The 10,679-nt window shown below is 40.9% G+C and overlaps 1 protein-coding gene across 2 annotated transcripts in view; it reads left to right on the forward strand.

Moving 5' to 3' along the window:
- The first annotated feature begins 3,257 nt into the window (after positions 1–3,257).
- Positions 3,258–10,679, forward strand: part of MS3_00009690 (uncharacterized protein) — a 44,807-nt gene continuing 37,385 nt past the window's right edge. The window contains exons 1-4 of one of the 2 annotated variants that reach the window (XM_051218091.1): positions 3,258–3,311; positions 3,355–3,548; positions 5,063–5,123; positions 7,124–7,811. In XM_051218091.1, the coding sequence (XP_051064527.1) occupies positions 3,481–3,548; positions 5,063–5,123; positions 7,124–7,811 (817 nt within the window). In that variant the 5' untranslated portion in view covers positions 3,258–3,311; positions 3,355–3,480. Of the gene's footprint in view, positions 3,312–3,354; positions 3,549–5,062; positions 5,124–6,853; positions 7,812–10,679 lie in introns of those variants that run through there. The other variant, XM_051218092.1, reaches the window with a different exon arrangement.

The raw sequence follows: 10,679 nt of genomic DNA on the forward strand, positions 1-10,679 counted from the left end.
CAGTAAATAAGGTTCCCCAATCAGTACTTCTTAGGTAATTTTGTAAGTTCTTCCAGTCGACCTTGTGATAGTTCCTACGAATTCGTAGAAACTGTAGCACATAAGAGCTACAGTTTTGCGTCTACCGGTTGTAATATTTATATTAACGCTACATATGACAATGTCATGATCGCTACCAAGAAACGTTTGTCTGGCATACATACTGTAGCCTGAGAGAAAGTGAAGTCACTCTTGACGTTAAAACCTCGATTGCTTAGTTATACAGTCAAACAAATGATGAAGTCTTGATATACAATCGTTTGAGCTTAATAATAGAACATCGATGGTTGACCCAAAAGAAAGCTTTTGAGGAGTCAAGGCAACGGATACCAACCTTCTGCTTGCGATCAAAATTGCTTGCCCATCTGTCCACCGCAGTCAGCAGGTTGGTTATACAAGAGTGACCCTTCCTGAAACCATGCTGTTGGGGTGAGAAGAAGTTTAAGGATAGTAAATAGTCACGTATGCAACCGCATATCAGTGACTCCATTACTTTTGAAGGTATGGAGAGAAGAGCTACCGGTCGGTAGCTTGAAGGTTCGCTGCGTCGACCTCCTTTGAAAATCTGTGTTGTGAGCCAGCTTCCAAATTTTCGGTGGTTTGCCTCGGCCTAGCAAGTGTGAGAACATCACTCTGAGCGATGTTGCCAGGATTGAAGCTGCTTCCCTCAGTATAGCAGAACGAACCATATCCGGACCAGGAGAAGTGTCTTTTTCAGGTGCTGCAGTTTCCGGTACACCAAGTCAGCGCTCAGGTTCACTCCTAAACGTCCTGCAGAGTAGCAGATGAAGCTTTCATCAATACTGTTAGTGTGTGTTAGTTGAAATGTCTGAGAGTATTGTTCAGCCATAAGGTTAGCGGCGTTGCCCGTCGTTGTTGGTGGGGCAGTTAGAACTCCAGTTTTGGCTTGTCGAAGAGAGGCGGCATAACAGAATAAGCTTTTCGGATTGGAGGCAAATTTATCCACAAGCTTTATCTGGTTCTGAAGTTCGTCTTCTCTTATAGCCTTCGTGCATATGTTTCTTATGTGTTTGTATTGCCTGTACGCGCCGTTGTTGTCATTTCGTTTGTATTCTGCCCAACAGTGCTTTTTGTGGCTTAGCAGGCGGAGTGCAGTTCTTGATAACTGTAGGGTGCTTATAGATTTTGGTGACCATTTGTTCAATAAACTGCCCCGTGGCACATAAGATGGTGTGCAGTAAGAAATCCCAATAAGCATCCATATCAAGTTGAGTGTGAACTTTCCAGATCACATGCTGTAGATTGTCCTGTAAAGCTGACACATTCAACTGTTCAAAATTTGAGCGCCTGTTGTTGGTAGGATGTCTTAGCTCAGTTTTGTTGATAAAACTGAATGCTTTGACGGCATGACCGCTTTTTCTTAGGGGAGCCAGGTTTGAGAGGTTGTCAAGTAGGAATTCTTCGTTTGTAAATACCCAGTCTAAGTGCAACGGTATCTGACTGTTTCTCCAACGAGTTGCCGACTTCACAATTTCGTCTAATACCAGATCCTCGGTTCTTCAACCTCACTGAAGATTGTATACATGACTATTTACTATCCTTAAACTTCTTCTCACCCCAACAGCATGGTTTCAGGAAGGGTCACTCTTGTATAACCAACCTGCTGACTGCGGTGGACAGATGGGCAAGCAATTTTGATCGCAAGCAGAAGGTTGGTATCCGTTGCCTTGACTCCTCAAAAGCTTTTGATTTAGTCACCTATATATGTTGAAAATGCCACAGGTATTCGTGGTCTGACGCTTTAACCAGTAACACCTAATATGAAGCGTACCCACCAATTTAAAACAAATACGGATGCGAGGAGTTTCGAAGATAAATTTGATAGGCAACAATATATCGAGGATCGTCTGATTTAATCTGGCTATCGATTGGGGGGGGGGTTGTTGGACACGGCGTTACCACTAGTGATCTGGTGCGGATTCATGACCGAGCGCCTTCAGCTAGGTGATTCCATTAAAACTAATGTGGTCAGCATCCAATGTCGAAAACTCATTGGGCTATTTATTTTGGGGATTTATTTACCGCTACAATGTCTTATCAATAAGCTCAAACAATTGGGTATCAGCACACCTTCAATTGACTGGCTCACTTCATATCTAAAGAATCGGCATTTTAAGGTCAGGGTTAACTTTACTTTTTCTCAGGCTATGGAATGTCCTAGTGGGGTCCCTCAGGGCTCAGTACTAGGACCTCTCCTCTTTTTGATTTGCATAAATGATCTTCCACAACAGATATCGTCAGACTTATTACTATTTGCTGATGATGTGAAACTTTGGACAAAGATACGCAACCAAGACGATACACAGGCATTTCGGGAGGATCTGACTCGACTTCAAAGTTGGGCAGACGATAACAGACTTACCTTTAATACTTTGAAGTGTAAAGTAGTCCATCTGCGTCATGTTGCAGACTACAGTTACAACTTAAGAAACTCCTCTCTAGTAGTATCCCGGGTCGAAAAAGATCTAGGAGTCCTGGTACTCTACGATTTGAAGTCTTACGCTAACTGACAAAAATGCCTTTCGAGCAAACCTTACACTGGTAACATTGAAGCGCATTTTCGGCCAGTTTACGGAAGAACTTTGCACATAATCTTCAACAGTTTTGTTCGTCCCCATTTATAGTGCGGAAACATAGTATTTCCTCCCTCACCCCAAAAAGATAAGGAAACTCTGGAGTGTATCCAACGGCGAACCACGAAATCAGTTCGGGGACTCAAATTCAAACCTTATGAAGAACGCCTCCAATCTCTTAATCTTTACCCATTAAAGTATAGGCGTCTTAGAGGTGACCTTCTAATGGCTTACAGTATCGTTGACACTTCTGGGCATCCCCCTAGACACCTACTTAAGCTTAGTCCCAATACAAACCTAAGGGGTAACATCCAGAAATTAGAGACATAACATGGCAGAACGGACTGTAGATAAAACTTCTACTCCTCAAGAGTTGTCAAATGCTGGAATTCGCTGTCGGCTGAACTAGTCCAAATGACTTCTCGGAAGTCCTTTAAGAGGAAACTTGACATATTCTTAAGGACTAAGGATAACATCTTATTATGATTTACCAACTCCTTTTTTGCCTCTGTTATCTTTAATATACCTAGATTTCTGCCTGGAGGTATTGGTGATACATTGCTACTAGACACGGAAGCCCGTTAAGCGAAAGCTTCTTGTATTCTGTCCACAACCGTTTGAACAATTTGAACCATCTATTGTCAAACAGACCGCGGACTTGTTTGTGACTTCAAAGAAGTATGTCCTGAATGTATTAATCTTGAATCTGATAAATAAATAGTTCTCAATTATGGAAAACCGTTTCGTTTTTGTTTCATTGGTTGTGAAGTTACTCCCTCCCTTGGCGCACCTTGTTTCGTTTGTGAACAGCTGTACCCGTGGAGTTTAAGCTCTGTTTGGTGGTCCTATGGATCAGTGCGAGATTTACTCAACTCGAGGTAGCGCCTTGGAACCAGCAGTCACTTTACCTAGAAGGTACGTACAGTAGTATATCGTCAGATATGCAGCACAATTGAGTTGATGGTTAATCATCAATTAGTAACCTCCGTGTTTACGGATTGAATGGTCACTCGGTAACTTTCTGAGAGTTTTCCGAGGGACCAAATGTTTTTATAGACCATACTTCATACTAAAAAGATTACAGAGTTATAAAAGAAGTGCTTGTTCATTGTAACATTAGTAATGGTCCAACTTTTAGATGTCCAGTGGTCTGTCTTTTATAGAGACTATGTTTTTGTCCAGCGAAAAACCTGCTTATGGTATTTTGAAACACATTTCTCACATGTTTTAGGGCTTAAGTTGGGTTTGCCAGTTGTAATTTATTTCCAGTATTAAACGCAATGGTATATTTTCGATTTTTAAGATATATACATCTTGGTCTGTTAAATGCAAACTTATATTTGTCACATTACAAATATAGACCTTCAAGGTCTGGTACCTTAAGCTATCTCAACTTAAAATCTTGGTTTTCTATCAGTCTATCCGTGTATTTACTAGTGAAAACCAACAAAATCATGCACTGTTCATTTTATATCTTAAGATATACTTCTATTATGTGAATTTTTGTAGCGTAGCTCTGATTGTTGTCTTGTTTGCTGACTTGCAGCTACTTCCAGTCTCATCAGTGGCGTTCAAGTTTTGGCTTCTTGGCACTTGTTCAACCTGAGCTACATTTTTAATGTGACAATTGTTTCTGAATTTAAGATCATAATACGAGTTCTCGTGTTCTTGCTGATCGTACTGGATTGTATATTGCCGAACTAATTTAGGTAATGTGTGACTAGTTTATACTCTCATCGAACGACCAAATTAATTTTAAAGTAAAATCACCGTAAAATATAAAATTTGTGAACACACTTGTTCTTAGTGAGATCGTGAACCGATTAATGTAAAAACCACTGTTGAAAACCTGGGGGCACTGGAGGGCCGTTTCGTCTTAGTGTGGGACTCCTCAGCAGTGTTTATTCACGGTCCTGCACGCGAGACTAATAACAAACTTGTTCATTTACCAACTGGGGAAAAGCTTTAAAATAGAGTACAGAAGTGCTGTCTCAATGTGACCGGTGAAACACGGTTTTCCATTCTGTAGTAACAGTTGGAATATTTTCACAAGTTTTATTATCCCCTAATCATTTACTCAAGAAGTAATGTTTCGTCCCACTTGTTTTGTCCGGGTTGGAAAACTTAACTATAAAGTATTTTGATGTTATGTATCACTCGATTTTCTCCCTAAATATTTAGCAATAATTCTTTATTGTAATACCAAGAAACAAGACTTACTCGTCTTTGGTAAGTAAATATTTATGGCATGACTGACTACAACGATAGGTTTTTCTGTAACATCAGGTTCAGATCACCTAGAGTAGGTAAGTTTGTGTGGCTTTTTAAATAATCGGTCAGTTGTATAAACAACGTAAAATCTATGATATAAGGTTTCATTTGTGTCCTTGCATTCAAACTTAATTTAGTACGTTTTACTTGTCATGTAGCCATGGAAAACTCAAACGGGACCAAGGGGAACTCATGGATGATGCTGTAAAACTTGCTGCTGTGAGTTAATTTTGATTTTATTCCAACCATATATTAATTACTTTTTGAGCTCATTTTGTGTTAATATATTTCTGACCTAATAAGCAGTCCAACTAAATTCAATTTCGTATTTCATAGCTGAGTACTCAAACCTCCAAAAAATGGTTCATAAAAATAGAAATAACCACTCGATTTCTAACAGTTCAGTTAACTAGATAAATATCGTGTTAAATTAAGATCACTGATTAACAGTAGATGGTTCCAAATAGTTCAATGAGTTAGGCGAATCAACCGTTATTTTCCCTATTTATGTACAATTATTACAGACTCAATATCGTTCCATTATGTAAACTCGTCTGACGGTGCTCTTTATAGATCACTGCATTTGGATATTTATCTGCAGTTATACCACTGGGATCTTAGTAAATGCTCTCCGGTAGTGCGTCAGAAATCTGTTCATATTCATCGTTGTTTGTTATCTTAAAACTGACAAAACTGATTCTTCGGTAGCCACATCAGTTCCTTTTTAGGAAATCTAGAATAAATCAAAGTCTTTTAACAATTCATCTTATAGACATGGGGGTAGATTAGTTGATTAGTACGTAACCTCATTTGTTATTTATTCTCGAATCCATTTTTGTGATGCAATCTTTTCTATCTACCTATAGACATATATTTTCTAAATAACTATATATACGAGTGTACAGCTTAAGTAAATGATTTCGTCGAAAAGAAAATTTTCTTTGCTGATTTCTCTTTTTCGTATTCAATGACGCGATGGGTTATTTTAATTATTTTTTGCTTCATTTGTTTCTCACCAAATATTTGATCATGTGGTTCGACTAGGGAATTTCTAGCTAGTCATTATTGTCTCAGGTTGTACATTGGCCTACTGATTTTTATGAACAACTCTATATATACAGCCGCCCATCTGGAGGCGTGATGGCATATGAAGTAGGTTAGAATAAATCCAAAAGATTTCAGACCAGTTTATAAAATCATGGACTGTTGGACTAAAACCTGTTGGTAAATGCGGGCTATCTTGTTATGATCCGGGCAATGACTGATTATTCGTTGAGTACATTGGATGGCATGACTTAGAAACTATTGCAGTAACACATACATGCACTCTTTATTTTTCTTTAGATATTGAGTTCCCATATTTCTTCATAGTTATCTTTTTTAACCATGTTCTCGATGTTTATTATTGTTTATGCTACTATTATTTCGAATCTTTTGTTACTCATCTTATTAGTTTCATCTCTTTGTTCCGATATGGTGTGAGTCGAGTTAGCATTTGTGCTAGGCTAGCCCCCAAATGCCCTGGTACGGCCGAGAGTGGGGAGAGTCCGCCCTCCCTCTCCAAATGCTCTCACATGGCCAAGCGTATATAGCCTCTGCCAGGGAAGTCCTACTCATCGCCTTCTCGTGGCGGGGGTGTTGTTTACGAAATTGGGAGGACGAAAAGCAAATGTCCGGCTCAGGGTTTAACCGGGTTGGTAGACATGGTGGATTTATCTAGGGGAGTTAGAAAACCTTCATTCCAAACCAATGGTGCACATGGGCTCCAGTATCCTGCGGGAACAAATGGCGTATGAACCAATCGTTGATCACCGGCTACCATGGGATTGCATCTCCTCACGATGCTCCACTGCCTTGTGGATCAGACCTTCAGGTCGAAGGCTCGGGGTGTGGCCCCCTAAGAAAACCACCTGCTTCGGTTTGGGCACCCTGGCAGTATCACAGCCCTTACACATATCAAATGAGATTTGTGTGGCCCATATGTATTTGGTGCCTCCTTGTACCAATATCTATATGTTAAAATAAAATAATAAAATAAGCTATTCATTGATTATTAGTCATACTATTCATTTGAGTAGGTAGACCCATTAGATTTTTTATCAGATTGTTATTCCTCTCTAAATATATCATTTTTTCATGTGATGTTTTCCAATATGGATCTGGATTTGGTGATAGCTTCCGTTGTTCCTATTAAATATTCGGTGCCTTTTACTTTTTAGATTAAAATTTCACGACAGTCACAACCACCAGATTCAGATGGTCTAACTGTAATAAACACATGTGAAACAAACGCCATGAGTGTTTTACCTCGTCTACTTCGAACTATGACAAACAGAAATTCTCAGACAGCTAATGATAATCGATCTGCCGTTGAAAATAATCAAATCTCAAATGGTGAATTATGCTTTTCAGTGTCTGTCCCTGGACCAACTGTCAATGATAGTGATTCTTCATCTTCTTCCTCTTCTTTTATGTCAACTCCATCTTCCGGTTCATCATTGATTTCATTTCTTTCTCCTGGACATTTAGGACCTGTTGCTGCTATGGCCGCTGTAGCGTTGTCAACTGCTGTAACTACAATGTCCGTAAATGATATTCAAGAATCTTCAGGTCTAGTAACTTTAGCAACTGCTAGTAGCCTAATTGAAAAAGAATGGCGTGCACGTGCTTCGGTTGTTAATACTAATGAAAGTATAAATAATGCAAAAGAAAATGCTGAAACTACACTTACTGTCCAACATCATACTGATTTATTAACATCTACTATTCAAGGAAATATGGATAGAAATCAACAATTCTCTTTGGATGGTTCACCACCTTTAGTAATTGGTGCTTTAAATACTTCATCATCACAGTCCTTATTAAATGAATCGACCCCAGTGACTAGAGCTGTGTTGAACGTTCAAAGTAAGGAATTCTTCATGTTACTTTGTGGAAATCTCTTGTATCAATGCATTTCTTATTTACTATTTTGTAAACGATAGTCCACAAAGGCGTGTACCTTGATGATTCAAACAAATAACAACTACTGTGTGGTCCGTTGTCCCAAAGTAATGGTATTTTCTAACAGATTTATGTACTTCTGAATTACTGTAACAATCCTAAGATAATTTTTGTTCATCGGTAAGCTTTACTAGTCTCAGATTGTCTCACAAACTCGTCAACTTTTTAAGTCTGTAAATTCTCTTTGACCTTGCAATAGACAATAGGTGTTTTGTCTTGGGAAAGATTTGATCCGGCTGGCCAGTGAGCAATGTTAATCTGTTTTAAACAGATGTTTTAATATATAGCTCAGTGTTATATGTTTACATCACAAAAATAATAACAGTCATTTGGAATGAGATACTTATTATATTATCAGTTATATACTTGGTTAAAAGACCCCAACCGAAGCTGCTACCTTGACGTGGTGGTCGGGCTTGCCTATCGTGATGACCCAACCGAGCTATATTGACTGGAACATATGTTCCTGTAGGTTCTACCATGCCAGGCAGGTCGATTGGAGAACAGTAAGACTAAAAGCAGCAACTCAAGGTCTGAGGGCAAAGTCGTACTGCTAACTGTAGAGGGGTGTGACAACAATAAGGTGTTTCCCTCAGACAACCAGCATGACAGCGATGCTGCCTTCCCACAAGGAGGGGTGGGGCTAGATAAGGTCAACCCTAAAGATGTCACACCTCGCCTTACCTCACGGATTTCCGTCTCCGGCGGTAAGGCCCTTTGAAGAACGGAGCTAACACGTCAAAAACCTCCCACGGAAAGGCCGTGCGCGACCGGCCTCAAGCAGTTGTCCCTTGGGCTCTGCAGTTACGCTCCCAGGTCGTTAAGGCCAACACTAATCCAATTTCCTTTTCAGGTACCTCCAGAAGAACCCTTCCACGGTGTGGGCAGCCGGGAAGTGATATCAGCCCTCACACCCGTAACAGCACACGAGACCAAGTTGGTCACATTCAAATCCTTTCTACACCTCATAATACCTCTCTTATCTCCATGACTAACCCTTCTCACGTCCCTTTATCACCTCGCGCTGCTAATGCAACGATTCGGATACGCGGAACGTTATTCCTGGTCTCCTGAAACCACGCTCTAAACTACACGTAGGAGCTTTTAACGTCCGAACACCGTGCCAAATAGGACAAAAAACATTCCTGGCTAGAACTTTAGAATCCCGCTCCATCGATGTGTGCTGCGTCTCCGAAACGTGTATGCAGGATCCGAGTAGCGTCATTCATTTGACCTCACCATGCCAAAATAAAGAACCAACTCGATTCACATTTCGTCTATCTGGAAGCCCTGATTCTGCTTCCCGTGGCCTCGCCGGCGTAGGTATAGCATTGAGTCCTAGGGCAGAACTAGCTCTCTTAGAGTGGATCCCAGTAGACAGTCGCTTGTGCACTGTCCGACTGAACGGAACAGTAAGGATCCGATAAGATAGGGACACTCGTCGTTGCCTCTTCGTTGTCTCTGCCTATTCTCCCACTGACTGCAGCTCAGATGATGCAAAAGATGAGTTTTACAGGAAGCTCTCCGACCTCCGAAAAGCTAGGCGCTCTGATGTAATAATAGTGGCCGGTGACTTTAATGCTCAAGTAGGTGAACTAAGCGATAGGGAAAGACACCTGGGTGGATCTTATAGTATCGTGGCCCAACGAACAGATAATGGCGACCGTCTGTTGCAGCTATGCTCAGATAACCGCCTGTTCCTTGCAAATACTAACTTTAAGCATAAGGAGAAACCTCTTCTAACATGGCGACTCCTAATTCGTCCCAACGTTGGACCCAGATAGATCACATCGCTATCAGCCACCTATGGAGGGGCTCGATAGGAGACTGTCGCTCATTTTGGAGCACATGCTTAGATTCAGATCATGCTCTAGTGCGAACGCGTATTTGCCTGCGTCTTACTGGACGTAGGAAAGACGCTGCAAGGAAACCTCTTAGGGTCCTACTTAATGATAGTCAAGCTAAGAGTATATTTCAGGAACAACTAGAAAAACAGTTAGGCAGCCATGTATGTGATTCCCACCCCGAGGCAGCATGGAATGATATTCGAAAAGCTGTGGAAACAGCAGTGATATCTGCTAGTACGGTAAACCAGAAGGTTAGGGAGCAACACTGGATCTCAGCAGCATCTATCGCACTGATAGATGCTCGGAAACTCATTCCACCTGGCTCTGAACATAATAAAGAGCGGAGTCAACTTAAGCGCAAGCTGACAAGAAGTCTACGCAATGATCGTGAACAGTGGTGGGTAGCGAAAGCGAGAGAGATGGAAAAGGCAGCGGCAATAGGTAATAGCAGACAATTGTTCAGACTTGGTAAGGAAACCGGTATTAGGAAACCGACTGTTAGTGAAACACTCTCAGAGAAAGATGGACATATTATACATTCTCAATCCAAGAGATTGGATCGTTGGGTAGAACACTTTAGGGATCAGTTCAACTGGCCTTCATCCACACTTCGGTTTCCCACAATCTCCAGTCAACCTGAATGGCGAGTTAATGTAGGTCCTCCGTCTCTTTACGAAGTTGAAAAAGCCATAGGAAATCTGAAGCGAGGGAGAGCAGCAGGCCCTGACAGGTTTACTCCTGAGGTTTTTAAGGATGGTGGTTCAGTATTAGCAGTGAGATTAACTGAGGTCTTAGGTAGAATTTGGGAACTGGACGCAATCCCATCTGACTGGTCTCAATCACTGATTGTGCCAGTCTATAAGAAAGGACAAAAGTCCTCTTGTGACAATCACAGGGGAATCAGTTTGACAAATATAGTGTCTGA

Source organism: Schistosoma haematobium, chromosome 7, assembly GCF_000699445.3.
Source record: "Schistosoma haematobium chromosome 7, whole genome shotgun sequence".
Taxonomy (NCBI): Eukaryota; Metazoa; Platyhelminthes; class Trematoda; order Strigeidida; family Schistosomatidae; genus Schistosoma; species Schistosoma haematobium.